General features: G+C 37.8%; 1 protein-coding gene across 1 annotated transcript; it reads right to left on the reverse strand.

Moving 5' to 3' along the window:
• Window positions 1-5,324: 5,324 nt before the first annotated feature.
• LOC135210372 (uncharacterized) lies at window positions 5,325-16,480 on the reverse strand. Its single transcript, XM_064243281.1, has 4 exons — window positions 16,411-16,480; window positions 6,126-6,471; window positions 5,591-5,976; window positions 5,325-5,428 (listed from the first exon to the last, which is right to left on the reverse strand). Exons 1-4 carry the CDS (start codon window positions 16,478-16,480, stop codon window positions 5,325-5,327), a joined length of 906 nt encoding a protein of 301 aa, XP_064099351.1.
• Between the last annotated feature and the right edge of the window lie 219 nt (window positions 16,481-16,699).

Below are 16,699 nucleotides of genomic sequence, written 5' to 3' on the forward strand. Positions count from 1 at the left end.
TAAAAATATAAAAAATCCTCTGCTATTTTAGTTACCCTTAAATGTGTACACCTGTGCCATTTTCTATCATCCTTCTAACTCCTTCTGACATGAACTCGCCTTACATGGTCCTCCTGTCATTTGTACATGCCTGCCATTTTCTGTCTTACGCATACTCGTTTTCTACCCACTCTTTCATCCGTTTTCTTTGTATCACTGGCGCCCTCCGTTTATGGAAGCACAAAATGCATTTCTATTGGTCGACTTGCCCCATCCTGAAGACAACTGCCTGAAGATACAATACTCGTGTCTCTTACGCCCATTTTCGTATCATCTGAACCCTGGCCACCCTGAGTCTCTACCACGTACTCATTTTCCCCGGACGTAACTCGCTCTTCTCCTTCGATGCCCTCAGTGGTACTGCTCATGTCCCAAATCCCATCTGTCCCATCCTTGCTCTTCTCAACTGCTCCCGCAACGTCCAACGTTACATCCTCATCGTCATCTTCTTCCTGATCGTCATCTTTGGCGACGTAATTTCCATGGAATGAGATGGCTGATGGCTCGTAGAGTTTCTGTGCCGTCGTACAGCACCTTAGCAGATCGGATGATCCCATTGTCATCGGGATAGACCTCCGTAATCTTACAATGGGGCCATGCAGCCCTCTTTCACTGTTCAATTTTAATGAGCACAATGCCTCCCGGGTGAAGATCAGTCCTTTGCCCGGGCCAAGAGTCGTGTCTGGAGTGTAGAGAGGATAGCTACTCTCTCTTCCACTGTTCACAAAACACTTTCATAGTGTTCATCAACCGGAGAAAACAGTCTCTGAGCTTGCGGGTGGTCAACGTCTGGTTTGGTCTTGTGGAGGGGTGAAGGGTATCATATGATTGATAGGGCAACCTCACAACAGGTGGGAGGGAGTGAGGACTTGATCCTCTCGCCTGTCCCCAATGTACATGAGCAGTCAATTATTGACCATGGCTTCGGCCTCCTTTGCTAATGTCTGGACGTGCTCCTCTGGGAAGGACTTTTTCTGGAAGGTTACCTCAAGCATGCATTTTGCTAATCCTCCCAGTCTCTTCAAGAAGCCTCGGTCACGCTGAATCGTCGCAGAGCCAAGATGAAGGTTACGGCTTCCAGATTGCTGCAAAACCCATGTGGTCCACTCTGACGTATTCGAATGGGCAACTCAGGTTTTGTTTCTTTTTTTGGGTTTTTTGGGTAGCGGAGGTAGGTATTGACTGCATCAGTAGGGGCTTTGAAGGCGATTACGCAGGCTCTACACTGTCCCCGACGACTTGTTTCGCTCTGACTCTCAGTCCAGGCAACCAACAGTCCTGACGGAAAATTCCCATGAGCTCATTGACACTGCAATGCATATTAGAGTGATGCAAATTCAATAAGTCAAGTATTACCTAAGGTGCTATTATTAGCCAATAGAACTAGTGACTTACAACAACGGTTCTCATCAAGAATTCTAGTTTGTGTGTACACAATTCCATCTATAAGACATAGGTTTAATTGCTTAGCAAAATTCATCACATCTCTAGCAACTCTAACTTTAGGTTCTAAATAAGCACAGGTACTGGCCAAATATTTCCTCTGATCCAATCTTACTAACATTAAGAAAGGAGACTTATCTAAATTCCAAAATTTGTGTACTAATTTCATAACTCTCAACAAAACAGGAAATTCTAACTCCCCGTTCCATGATTTCCCAGGTCTCTCTGGGTTTCTACCATAGTGACAATTCTTCCCTCATCTCACGGAGGGCTGCAGCAACAGTCATAGTCATTGGTTTTGACACACAGATTAATATTAAAAAACGGCAATCATTCAGTTTACTTTCCGTCCATAAATGAACACCAGAAATGGTGACAAAAAGTAAGAAACAAACGAACTAGTCAATTCGACTATTCTCCCACGAATGAAATTACCATTCTCCAATCTACTATTTCTATATCTTCCCCAACCAACACAGAAAAGTGGTTACATAAAGAACCATTTTTTGACAGATTAACTAGACACAACAAAAGACAACTTTTATAAAACAAAACAAACCATTGTTTACAATCTACCCTCCCCAGCTAAAATTCTTATTAGGTTTCTGGAGGCAAGAGCAGTACTACGGGTAGGCCTAGTAGATGTTTCATTGGGCAAAGATGTTCCAGTGTCAGGTATTTCATCTGTCTCCAACTCACTAATATTATCTTCTTGTTCTTCAATTTAAACATATAAATTAGGATCATTAAGCTCAGAATATAATTCTAAAGGTATTAAAAAAAACTAACATTAATTTCACTTTCACTTTTATCAGGCTTAACAATACGAACAGTATGTACAACAGCTTAGTTATCACTGAATGTTTCAACAATTCTAACCAATGGCCAATAAGGTCTAGATTTGGAAGGTAATTTAAAGAGAGCAATTTCCCCTTTTTCCCATTTTCTTGGAGGATGAAAAGAAGATCTATCCTTTTCTTTCAAACTTACTAAATATTCAGAAAGCCACCTTTCCTTAATTTCATAAAGTCCATCTCTAGTTTCCAAAGTACGAGCAAGGAGAGAAGAATACTCATCCTCCTCACCATACTCCCACTCAGGAACTTGTTCAGAATCACCAAACATTAATGAAGGAATAAATCTGTCAACCAGAAATGATTAGGAGAAATTATATATCTCATTTCACAAGATCTATAAGTTAAAGGCTATTATTCAAAATTTTCTGAATGTCAGAGAGGAAAGTGACAAATTCAGAAAATGAAGGAGTAAATCTACCAAGAATTTTAAAAAGGCAATGCTTAATTGTTTTAATTAATCTTTCCCAAACAGCACTGTACCACGCTGCGTACACAGGGATAGTCTTATGAGAAATTGAAGCGACCCTAAACTTCTCCTCAGACTCAGAAGTAAGTAACTGTTCAATTATATTACCAGCCTGAACAAAGGACTTGGCATTATCTGAATAAACAGCAACAGGAACACCAAACCTATTAGAAAATCTAATGAAAGCTAATATAAATTCCGAGGTTGACATAGACTGGACAACTTCCAAATGTATTGCTCTTGTATTGAAACAAGTGAAAATAAGAATGTACGCCTTAAATTTTTCTCCATTTTTCTCCCTCAACCATAAGTGGCCTGTATAATCCACACCAGTATGAGCAAAAGGCACACTCAAATTAACCTGGAGAGAAGCGAAGAAGGAGGATACTTCACTGTGCTAGCATTATAACGCTTGCATACAATACAATCCTTAAGGACAGACAAAACTGCTTGCCTAGCCTTCACAATCCACAAACCATGCATGCGCAAAAAAACTAAGAGTGGATTGCAAACCCATATGCATAGACTTACAAAGGGCATAATAAATCAACAACCGGGTCAAATGATGCTCTTATCCACAAGAATAGGATTGACAATATCAAATTTTAAAGTAATGTTTTTGTCATCCGACCTTTAGTTTCGCATTATACCATTATCAATCCAGAAACAAATTAAACTGCCTAACTAAAGGTGGAACTTCAGCTAAAGAATTTTTACTCCTTAGATAAGATAATTCAAGAGGAAAAGCTTCCTCTTGCATTAACCTTAGAACGTAATTAGTAGCTGCCTCAACAGGGTCAGCTTGAATTTTCCCAAACTTATATACAACAGTAAATACCTTAGAAACTACACTTATAAGTCTAGAAAAACTAGAAAAATTACTAATATTTACAAGAGGTTCCTTTTTAGGAAACATTACAGGAGAAATTAAGTCACCCTTCACATTATCAGGAATACAACCCCAAAAGACCCACTTAGGCCACTCGTCAGGAGAATTCAACCAAGAAGGCCCTTTGATCCAAAGACTGAAATTTTCAAGAAAATGCTTACAAGTACAAGGTTTAGCAAGTAAATCAGCCTGATTGCTAGATGAAGGAATATAAGCTAATGAAACTACAAAATCTATCAGAAATCCTATCTAACAGATTAGAAATTTCCTTCAACCTATTATTCACAAATGTGTTTCTCTTAGGAGCCCTATTAGTAAGAATCCAACTAAGAACTACTTGGCTATCTATAAAAAGAGTTATGCTTTAAATTTTAGTACAATTTAATAGATTATTTTCAAAAATAGTATCAAAACACTTCAAAGATAATTGGGCAGGCCAAAAGTTCTAAAGTCAGGAGAGTTTTCTCCTTAATAGGGCTAACCTTATGTAATGATGGAAATCATTCATTTAGCATTTATGACAGTACTCATGGAAATTGGTGGACTGGAAAACCGAATTGGTTTTCATCTTATCAAGAAGTTAAGTTAGCCACTCGAAGTTGAGATTGTCTATGATCGAGCGTGTACGTAAGTATGTAACTGTAACCAAGTGTGCAGTTGCATAAGATTGAAATTGTTCTGTTTCGAGATGAGTATGGCAGCGTTGAGGAGAAACGAATGTATCTCCCCTTATATTCATTTGAAATGACTTATTTCTCCCTTGTAAAAGGTATGCACTTGTCGTAGTTTATAATGTATATGTTGCCATAACATTTGGTAGTGTTTCTTTATACTTTTACTTAGATATAACTGCCAATTGCCAAGAATTGTAATGGTACTGTTACATAAGTTGCACCATGTTGAGCTTGCAGGTTGTTGCAATTGTACCATCAATTAAATGTAGGCTAAGATGTGAATTAGTCTTCCATATGTTTATAAAAATGTCAGTTCTAGAGTAAATTCCACCCATGTTATGCATATAAAGTCAGGGTAACTGCGATGTGTAACAGTAAAGTTAGGCATGAGTAGCATAGCCTAAAGGCCTAACGACTGCATGCTCTTTGGCACGAGATTGCCATCCTAAATGAACTGTTTGTATTACAGGGAACCAGTATAGGGGCCCAGTGTAAGAACCTGTATAGGGGTCGAGTGTAAGAACCTGTATAGGGGTCCAATGTAACAACCAGTATAAGAATCGGTGTTGGTTCTAACTGGTATTGAAGGAGTACAGCTAGGAATAAGCTGCTTTTACAATGTACCCACCTAATGTTAAGAAGAAATATTAAAAAAATCCCGGGAGCCAGCTTTTCCCTCAACCCTTATTACAACAATGAAGATTCGAGCATCTCCAACGTCAAGTACCTGTTCCAGCTAAGGATAGGCCAAGAAGTACCTATAGTAGCCTAAGGCCTATGAGGTATACCTTTATATCAGCCTATGGTTTGTATTATTATGTATAGGCTAGTCTGAGTTAATTGTCCTTAAATGTATGGTAGCCTCCGAATGTTTAATTCAGGACAATTAACAAATCAATACTGTGTACATATGCAGTATAGTAAATACATGAGTCATAAAGATATCAACAACATCATTAAGAGATATTAATACTATTACACTTAGTCTTAGCAAATATCAGGGAACTATGACCACCTTGCACAGCATACATAGCACAACCATCAGCTTCCTTCGAAGCATCTGCAAACAAAAACAGTTTGATAGGAGCATCAGTTTTATAAGTTTGTCTGGAAAAAGAAGCTTGACTAACCTCACTGTAAGAACTGCAAAATTTACTCCATAACTTAGCAATTTCAGCACTTGCTGTTTCATCCCAGTTCGAAACTTGCTGGCACAACTTACGAATAATAAGCTTGCCCTGCAGCATTATAGGTGCAAATATGCCAATAGGGTCAAAGACAGAAGACAAAGCTGACAAAATCTGACGCTTTGAGGAAGCATCATTGTTTAATTGCTTAACCTTTAATTGTAAGGTATCCTGGTTAGAGTCATAAATATATCCTAAAATCTTCATTTCAGAAGAAGCTACCTTTTCATCTTCATCAAGAGTAGATAACAAACCAGGACAATTAGAACCCCACTCCCGTAAAGGCAACCCCCCTGAATTCATAATTTCCTTAATAGAATTGATAATAAATGGTGCCTGGGCTCCCTGATTAGAAGAGAGCACCAAGTTATCCATATAAAATTTGTCTTTAATCAGAGAAGCTACTTCATTCCCTCTATAACTAGACAAATAATGTTGAATAATATAATTCAATATAAAAGGAGAACTTACAAATCCAAAAATTATGGTATTATACCTATAAGAAAAACAAACTTCCCATTTATCTTTCTAAAGAAACAAAATCTATTTCGATCAGACTTTAAAGATAACCTAACTTGGAGAAAAGCCTTCACTATATCAGCTACAACTACATAATCATTATTCCTGAAATATAAAACCAATGACAACAAGTTGTTCATCAAATCAATACCAGGAAAAGCGGCTTCATTTAATGAAGGAGCTTTTCCCACCTTTAAACTACAATTGAATACAGGACGGATTTTAGTGGTGGCATTTTCATCATTTCTTATGACAGGACGATGAGGAATGAATACTTGGTCTGCGGCTCTATTTTTAACAGGCTCAATAATGCCAAGCTCCTCCTGTCTATCAAAAACTTCCTCATATTTAGAGGATATATTCTGATCTTCTAATTTAGAGTAAATCTGCTCGGCAACTGCCAATGAAATCTTTAAATTGTTAGGGACTTTTTCAATTAAATCCTTTTTCCATGGTAACTGAACGTGATAATGTCCTTCATGAAAAGAAATTGATTTAGCAAATTCAGCAACTTGTTGGTCTTCATAAGGAAGGGGATTTTCATCTTTAATCCCAATCGATTCTAAGTTATAGAAATTGTCGAGTCCATACTCGACACAAGAATCAGGAAAGATATCATTCAATGGATCGAACTTATAGCCTACTGGATTAACTGCAAAATTTACTAATAATTTATGTTTTCCAAGTTGCTTAGGAGGAACAAATTCCAGAAGTCTACTCTTATCAGGCTCAGATGTCTGTTTAATCTCCAAATTAAGGGAAGAATTATAAAAAACTCTAGATTCTCTGTTACATTCGGTACATATTAATCTCCTTATTAGGAATAAACCTAACAGATTCAACTTTACCATTACCTCTTGGTCTATTTTCCAAGATTTTATTACTATCAATTATAGGACAAGACTCTACCTCTCTTATTGGTTTATCTCTAACACAAGGTTCATAAGAATCAATTCTCTCATAAAAAAGCTTCCTTTGTGAAGGATGAACACAATTGACTAATGTACCAAATGGAATAACCCCATTGGCCAACTTAATTACTCTAACCTTAATATTAAATAATAAACTCTACAGAGTCTAAATCTAACTGACTAAATTTCTGAAGGATATCATTCCCTAGGATACCTAATATATTTACAATTTCAGAATTCCTTCCTGGGTAATTATTACATGCAGAATAACCTGCAGATTCCAAATTTTTAACTACAGAAGGCAACATAGGAATTTGGAGGGAAAGATTAAAATTTTCCAATGCAAAAAAAAAGACAACTAGACTTTATCCCACAAGGCATTGTTAAATCAGCTACGAAATGAAATCCTCACTAACTCTAGCTGGCAACCAAAAGAAGAAACTAACCTAGATAAGGAGCACCACAATAATCTCCTAATTTACAATCAACAATTTGTTTATTAATAACACTAAACTGGGCTCCAGTGTCTAATAGAAAACAACATTTAAAAGATTTCCTACCCCTACCAACTTTGAGTGTAATAAAGGGAACAAATATTTCAGACCCTGATTGACAACTTAATACTTTTTTACCAAAATCCTTAATAGCATAGACACATTGCTCCATGATGTTCAGATTTATTGCAAGAAAAACATTTATATAAGGTACAATGATTTATTTCCCGACATTCCGAGGCCCTATGCCTATCACTCAAGCGTTTAATGCATAAAGTTAGTTCTTCAGCTCTATTCTTCTAGCTTGCAAAGTATCAAACCTAGTACATTTAAAAGAGTTATGACCTGTTTCTTTACAAAATTTACATTTACCAGAAGATAAAGGTTTACTGGTAAATTGAACTTTATTAGAGTCATTACTAGCAGTAGGTTTATTACTATACTTTGATTGTTGGAAATTACGGTCTTTACCTTCATATTTAACTTTAGGTTTTGCACCAGAATTTTCATTAAGACCTAAACTAAGGCGTGCAATAATACTCTGATAATTTATCTAACAACTGGTTAAAATTAGATAAGAAGATCCTGTAGTTCTAGAGAGTTCTATCAAAAAAATTTCTAGGAAGTTTCCTATTTACAATTTTGCTAATTAGCGATAGAGCATCCGAATCGACTTCAATCAGATCTATACCAAGTCCCTTCTTCGTCAATGAATTTATTATTTAAAGATCTAACCAAAGATCCTACTCACTAACCAAAGATTTCCTACTTCAGAAGTGTTCAAAACTTCACCTATTACTTGATCAATTATGTTGTCTTCATCCAGAAATTAAGATCTAATTGCTTAAAAGCCAAATCAAAACCCTCATCATTTACTGTAATGTTTTTCTACTATACTTAACGCTTCACCTAACAAATAACCCTTTAAATAAATAAACCTTTGAGCATTAGTTAAGTTAGGCATATCAGCCAATGCATTATTTAAAGCCTTCTTAAAGTTAAAATAGGCAAATGGATTAACTGCATTGTTTTCAAACTTCTGAATTTGTATAGGAGGGAGAGGTAATTTTACAATTTTACTAGAACCATTTTGAGGAGTATTCTTACCTCCAAACAAATTATCAAATTTTACTCTAAATTCTGACAGTTTTCTGTATTTCATAATGATAATCTCTTGCTGCTTGCATAATACTATCTAGTTCATCTTCAGCAGCATTTCACAAATGCTTGCGTCAAAATTCTCAACTATTACTAAATTAGCATCAATTTTATGAATAAATTCTTGTAACAAATGAACTATTAATTTGTTCGTCCTTTAAAGAGTCAACATCTTAACATCAAGAGTTATTAAACCCTTAACATAGGCCCTCTTTTTAATTAACTTTTTTTTTATTTCAGAATCAGTCATCTTGAACAATGCTATTAACCAATACTAAATTACCCAAAGAAAAAATCTAAACTTAACTTAATCAAGTCAATGCAAAGCAAGTTATCATCAATTACTTCCTAATGAAAAAATACAGCATACTATGCTAACAGCAAAACTTAGGCTAGCCTACCTCAAACTTTATCAATAATAATTTAGATTACCCTTAACATCAGCTAGGCTAATCAACAAGTTATTTAAATGAAAAAAAGGTTACTAACTTATTCCTAAACTAACTTTAATCTAAACTTAAATTATTACAAGTATAGATAAGGACCAATACTGCTCCTTTCCTTTCCTTATAAGGAATAACAACAGTATACAAAAATCAAAAAACTAACATTACAAAACCCAGATGAGCCAAGAGAAAAAAATATATACTTGACACTAGAACAGCTAAACTAACTTATCCTAGGCCTTTGCTCTACTTTCCATACCTCCGCAGTACTGTGGATAGCATCCAAATCATTGCTGCCCAAGAACACTGAGATGCGACTAGGCCTAGACCTCCTAGGGTTAGCGAAATACCACTCTACATCATCCTTGATGTTTTCAAAGGTTGCGCCCCCTTTACAGGTGTAATTAAACCCGTCACATTCTCTTAAGCTTCAACTCAGACAACCTCCACCCACCCGCTATGCCCAATAACAAGTGTCATAGCAAAAAAAAAAAAAAAAAAAAAAAAAAAAACAAAAAAAACAAACAACAACAAACGAAAAGTAAACTGAAATCTTACGGAGTAAAAAAAAAAAAAAAAAAAAAAAAAAAAAAAAAAAAAAAAGTTTTGAAATACGAATATGTTAGAATTATCTAACTCAAATCAATTATAAGGCAAGTCTTTATACTTCAACTTACCTGCACCATCTTCCAGAACAATTTTCTTCTTGGCTTTTCGAATTTTAAATCCTTAATTCACTTTTTTCGGCAGAAAAAGAACACCAGTTTCTTCTGTCCGACAGGTACCAAAAGACTCTTCTCCTTGTCGGATCAAAAAACAGTCAACAACTCCGTTTTCTTTCGCTTTGGTCCGAAACTCTCGAACAACGTTGAAATATAAAGACGGGAAAGCAAAACTGTTTCCTTATAAGGAATACATTTAACATTAAATTAATTAATTCAATTAGAATACAAAAAGGGGAAAGTTAAGAATTTACATTTAATATTAACAAACGGCAATCATTCAGTTTACTTTCCGTCCATAAACGAACACCAGAAATGCGGACAAAAAAGTAAGAAACAAACGAACTAGTCACTTCGACTATTCTCTCACGAATGAATTTACCATTCCTCCAATCAACTATTTTCTATAGCCAGCTTAATCTCAACCAACAACAACAGAAAACACATGAGAGGAACACTCAGAAAATCTGTTATATGAGAACTAAGGAGTGATAGAGAACATTATTAAATACAGATTCTGAGTATAAAGAAAAAGATAATGGCAAGGTCAAATAAAGATGAATTGAGCCATATGAGAACTGCATAGATATCTGGCCTGAATAAAATGTGCCTCTAGAAAAACAAGAGACCGGAAAGTATTTAGAACAATGTGAAACAACCAAATGAAATAGAATGGGTTGCAACGACATAGTGCTTACAAACGAAAGTGCTAAGAAAGGGAATTTAGAGAATAATATCATTATCTAAAAAAAAAATTATTACCTACTAGTGTTTCGAATGAATATATACTATATATAACATAGAAATTTTAAAGTAAATTTCTCATAAATGATAACTATATAAATATAAATGTAACTATAGAAGCTGCAACATTGTGATGGTAATTGCTTCATAGCAAAGGAAGATAAAGGAAAGGAGAAAGCATTTTCGAGAAGTTCGGCAGTAAGGAGGTTTTCGAGCCCGTGTTGGCGTGTTGTGGAGCGCAAAAACGTGCCAATGTGACATGAGAAATACCGCGTTTTCTGATGCAATACCTCGTCTAGATTCATCTTGGGAGTCCTAGTAAACTCGGGATCTGTGACGCTCGCCGTAGGCTCCGCCCCCACAGTGCCGTATAAATGCGACGAACGAACTTTGGAGAGCAGTGATCGTAGAAGAGAGAGAGATCACCAGTTAGTCACAGAGCCACAGATCAGATTATCAGTGAGAGATCAGCAGCAGTGATCGGCAGAGAGAGACTAGAGACGAAGGAACCGACGGAGTATCAATCAAAAGAAGAGTTGGTCTAGTCGTCTTCAGGAATGGACGGCCGTGTTTCCTCGACGTTGAGCAGACTTCAGAGAAGAAAAGGTCCTGCTTCAGGTTTTGGGGATTTCCTGCCTTACAAGTAGACTAGTTTCTGCAATACGGAGTCAAGAGGACGACTGCAATTGCCGCTCTACATATATGAAGCCAGCGCGTCGAATTGCCAAATTGACTAGCTAGTATTCGAATTTTCTCACTGTTCCCACAGTTCATGCAGTGTAAGATTCTATCTTTTTATGTAAATAGGAGATACCATTCTGCATTTACCTTTGTTAGTAAGCTTGTAAATAAACCTTTGTTGTGTTAGTGTTTCTTTCTATATTCGTATCCCCAGTTCCAACTGTTGGTGTTGAAAAATATATATATATTTTTTATTATTTCATATCGAACCTGAAGCGGACCTCTCTCAGAGTCCGTAACAAACATAAATAATTCCAAAATGTATATGATGAGACATTATTGAACTGCTGCCTTAGGTAGCCGAGCTCTCAAATAGGGTGTTACAAGTACAACCCAGAGCACTTACAGTATTATAGCCGTTAAATTGCATCATTGAATAAGCTGTTAGTGACCCAGGGAGAACGGAACAGAATTGCACTTTTGACAATTGAATAGATCAGAACACTTCATGCTATGTACTATATTGTATAACACAAGCGAAAATGTCAGTTCTTGACAACGCAAATTTATAAGCGCTGGCCTCGCTGGCGGTCAACACTTTAAAAATGAGAGTAACACTAAGTGATAATGATTTCGGGGTTCTGTTCTGTAGGAAAACCCAATCAACACCCATATTTATTTAATAGATTTTTCAGTATATTGAAAAAATATATTAAAATCACATGAAATTGATTAATCATTGTTAATTTTTGAAAAAAATAATTAAGATATTTTAAATACCTATCTAATTTTAATATTGGAAAAAATTGTTGAACAAATGGCATTTAAAATGCGAGAAAAAGCATCAATCACAAAAGCAAAAGCGGTTTTGTTCTGTCTGGTAGTCACAGGACGTCGTGTCCTCTGTGCCAGGTAAACTCTGATCTGCCACAGCCCACACGCTTTGATTAAAAACACTTTGATCGATCTCTTCCGCAAACACCAATTGTGCCTCTGTTGACGACGTTGCAAGCGATTAATAATAATATGGTGGTCAGTTGCCATAGGATTCGATGAAAACATACAAGATTTGTATCATAAACACTATAGAAATAGTTTTCACTTCGCAGAAGTTCTTGTCCAGAATTTGGTTAAGTCGACCATCCTACGCGCAACCACTTACAAAGCCTTTTCATGTTGCGATTTCAAAACTGAAGTCACCATCGCCTTATGTATGATTTGTTAACACAGAAAGGATTTACTTAAAAAAAATTTAAATCCACAGCTGTTTTTTATTTAAATCGGAAAATAGTTGTCTACGTTTTGTTTACATCGTCCTAAAACATCCCCCTATTTAAGGCCCCCATACACTGAATGATTGACTGAACGACTGCTTGAACGATTGTCGTTATCGACCCACACACACACTATTCATACAGTATGAACGATCCCTGCACCGATTTCAGTCTGTACGAAGATTTTCTCTCAGGAAGAGATGCGCACGATAGCGTTATATCGGCAGAGACACATTGAACAATCTGTGTATGACAGCCTTAAGTCAAAAGCCACCAACCTAGCCTGACAGTTTCCCACTGAGATCGTTCAGACATGAAGCTCCGCCCCCTTTTGCATTCAGACAAGCCCATACACAGTTTTATGCGAACAATACAGACAGTCATTCAGGCAATCATTCAGTGTATGGGGTCTTAAGGGTGATGGTTTGGAATTTCGACGAGAAACCACCACGTTATTAGCTGATAACATTTCGATAAACAGCTCTAACTGTTGCAAATTATGCGGCCTTTATTTACTTAGCTTCTAGCCTGGTGGAGGGATTGAGGAAGCAACGTTCACAATTTACACACTTTTATTACAAAAATAAACTATAATTACACTCAAAACATTGCTTCACATAATATATACAAGTTAATTACACATGAAAAGATCACAGGAAGCATTTAATACGACAATTCAATTAATTAAAGTGGCACATTGCCGTTTGTAATTCTATATCTGTGAAGCGGACCAAGAGAAAAAAATATATATATCAAGAAAATTGACGCAAAACCCACATAATCAGATTGTTCACTTTACATTTGTCAATGCAATTTCGAATTAGGCTTCGTTATTCATAGGATACGTGGGATGCCCCACAATAAACTTACACTATAGCAGGTTAATTAAGAATCAAGGTAACGACTCGGGACTGGCTGTGTGGGGAGGAGAAGACGATCCGCCTTACCTTTTTCTTTTCTCTTCGGTACCTGGGAAGCGAATGCAAACTGTGCGTGACGTTGTGGCAGGATCACAAGCTAGAAAAAAACCAGTGCAAAATTCCCCCCCCCCCCCCCCCCCCCCCCACATTAACCTAAACGATCTACCTGCCAAAATCCACCCTCAGTCACACTTTCTTTTTTACACAACAAAGACACACAGGACAATTGACCTACACTTATACAAAAACAAAACAAAAACAAAAACAACACACACGTACTTACCAACACTCCAGATGCTCTGGGCTATCCTGTGCTGTCATTGGTTGAGGTCACAGAAATACCAACAACAACACAAAAAATCACTTATAACAACAAAACACAACAAAAGACCACTGCACAAACAACACAACAGGACAGGCACAACACCTCAAAGCAAAAAAAAAAAAAACACTAACTTAACAGCAACTATACAACAAAACAAAACACAAAATACAACTAATTTCCAATCCTTCAAATAACTGCTTCCGACACCACTAACTCTCACCAGCTCTCACCAAAGACTGACTCAAAAACAATCAAAACACAGAACTCTAACAATCAACAGGACCAGCAGACAGCCCAGAACCTACCAACAACCAATTCAGCCATTAACCATACATACAGCAATTACACCCTCTCTCTCTCTCTCTATCTCTCTCACACACACACAGATGTTGTCAAATGGAACTTCATAACTCCTCCATATTTCCTCCCCTGTTACATTTGACAACGTCTCCTTTCACTCACAACACCCACACTAAATAGCCTTCCGCAACACCCACGGATGCTCAGATGCAGGTCCCCTGGATCTTGTTTGAGGGCCCTCATACACACTCTCAGTTACACCGCCATCAACTTCTCCCAGATCACTTCCAGTCAGACTACCATTATTATCTTTCTCACTACCATCCCCCAAATCCCATTTACTATCTCATCTACCCCCTCTAACTCTTGTCCGAACATCTCTCGTAACTCTGCTACCAAATCACTTACCTCATTTACACTCCTGCCAAACTCCCGAAGAGACTCATTCATACTGCCAACTACATCCTTACCACCTGATTCCCTTCCCGATGAAACTTCACCAAACTCTGACAATTCAAACCCACACATGCTATATGTATCATTCATCCCCTCAAAGTCATCTGTATTACACTGTGTAGCCTTATCCACCATTTTTACCCTAACACTAACCCCTCTATCATGCAGCTCACGTTTCTCCCTTTCATTCCCTTTCCTTACCTTCTTCCGCTTTCTTCCATACTCAACCAACACTAACTGCCGATCTTCCAGACCCATTTGCTTACTGACACTCGGCTCACATTTATTCACTTTCAACCACCCACTCATCACATTCTCCTGAACAAACTGCCGCACACTAGAGGACCCACCCAACTGAATCCCCTTTTCACTTAGTTTCCCAAATTCCCAACCTGACTCATCCTCTTTCGCCTACACACACTCGCCACGTGACCTTCCATTCCACATTCAACACACTTCGCACGCTGTTCTTTACACATCCTAGCATAATGGCCATTCGTCCCACAGTTGCCACAAACTATGTTCATACGGGTACCCCGACATCCACTAGCTATGTGCCCTGCCTGTCCACACCTATAACATTTAATATCCCTATCTTTCTTACACTCACTCACCAAATGCCCTGTTTGCCCACACCCGAAGCACGCTCCTAATGCCCACCGACATTCATTCTTCCTGTGTCCTGGCTTACCGGCATCTATAACACTGCTGCTGCTTTCGCTCACAACTCACTGACCTTACTCTTCCGACACTCGCACTCCTATCTCTTTTTGGGCTAACTACACTCACGTTACTTGCCCTAACGCTCCTATCTACCACTCGCTCTGCCATTTGCCTCGGCCCTTCCAAAACTGCCTCCCTATAGCTTTTAAACTCTGGTACAACCTCAGCTACTTCAGTCCTAACACTAACACTTCTACTCTCTTTCATACACCTATCTAACTCGTAATCCTCTACTATTTCTAAAATGTCATTCCATGTTAACCTTTCATTCGTCCATCGCATTTTCTCTTTACGTTTCAGATTTGTTACAAAACTCATATTACACTCTTGGTACAGTCGCCAACAACTTTCGCACTAACTCCTTACACTCATTTATCCCTTCGTCCCCAAACTTTTTCCTGGCTAATGTTTCTAACCTACAGACATACATCGACAATGACTCACCAACATTCATTCTTGCCTCTTCAAAATCTTGCTTTCTCCTATATCTAACGCTACTCTTTATCCTCTTTGCCTGTTCTACAATCCTAGCTTTTACATTCTCATACAGCACATTCCCTACACTCATAATTACCCTATACATATTCAACAAAAATCCCATGAAAAAGCTACTTAACTCTCTTGCCCAGACTCTCTTGTTATCCCCATACTTTGCCTCACAATACCTCTCATATTCCTCAAAAAAGTCCCCTATGTCCCTACTACCATATTCCTCGTATTGTGCACATCGGGGTACCTCTCTCATATACACAGCCTTTCGTACTTCCCGCTCACTCTCACTCTCACTTTCGCTAGTTCCATTCTGACCTCTCTTTCCCTCATCCGAATAAAGCGAATCCACTTCCATACTCATGTCCATACCCCTGACTACTCTCTTCTTACCCTTCTTCTTTCTACATACCTGTTTCCACTCACCGCTATCCAAATCACTCTCAGCCCTTTCCCCAATGTATTCTGTCCTAATCTCATCCTGTCCGTCACCCTTACTAACCTTCTTTCCCTTAGTCTTCTTTTCCTCAGCCACTTTCTTATTCTTGTCTTCAGGTTTATCCTTACCCTATGTCTTCCCCTTCTTTCCCTTACCTATCACAACCGAATCACCTTCTTCACTCGTACACTTATCCACTCGCTCTTTCGCTTCCTTTACCACTCCTGGCCCGTCACAAGACCCAGTAGGCCTACCTCCTACAGCTCCCTCTCCCACGAATCCCTTCATCATTTCCTGCATCATCTCTTGCACTGCATTCATCATTACCCCGAATTTTTTTCGTTCCATTTTCTAAACCATTCTCTTTTCCGCTCCTTTCACCTCTTCTTTCATTTCCACTTTGCACTCCTTAGCATTCCTCTCATTTCCTCTAACTCGCTCTTCACCTCCTCACACTTTACCCTCAACCTCTCATTCTCCACTTCCAACCTTCCCTTAGCTTCCCTCGCCAACCGTAACTCCTCCTTCAGTCTCTCTATCTCC

Source organism: Macrobrachium nipponense, chromosome 39, assembly GCF_015104395.2.
Source record: "Macrobrachium nipponense isolate FS-2020 chromosome 39, ASM1510439v2, whole genome shotgun sequence".
NCBI lineage: Eukaryota > Metazoa > Arthropoda > Malacostraca > Decapoda > Palaemonidae > Macrobrachium > Macrobrachium nipponense.

Bases quoted from the DNA above. Each gene is read 5' to 3' on its own strand.
- LOC135210372 (XM_064243281.1), bottom strand. From the start codon at position 16,480: ATGATGAATGCAGTGCAAGAGATGATGCAGGAAATGATGAAGGGATTC. The intron at 6,472-16,410 runs GTAGGCCTACTG...TTTCATTGGCAG, and splicing joins GGGAGAGGGAGCTGTAGGAG to TTGCCGAGCAGATTTACTCT. The intron at 5,977-6,125 runs GTTATCTTTAAA...TTATTTGTCTAG, and splicing joins AAGGCTTTTCTCCAAGTTAG to TTATAGAGGGAATGAAGTAG.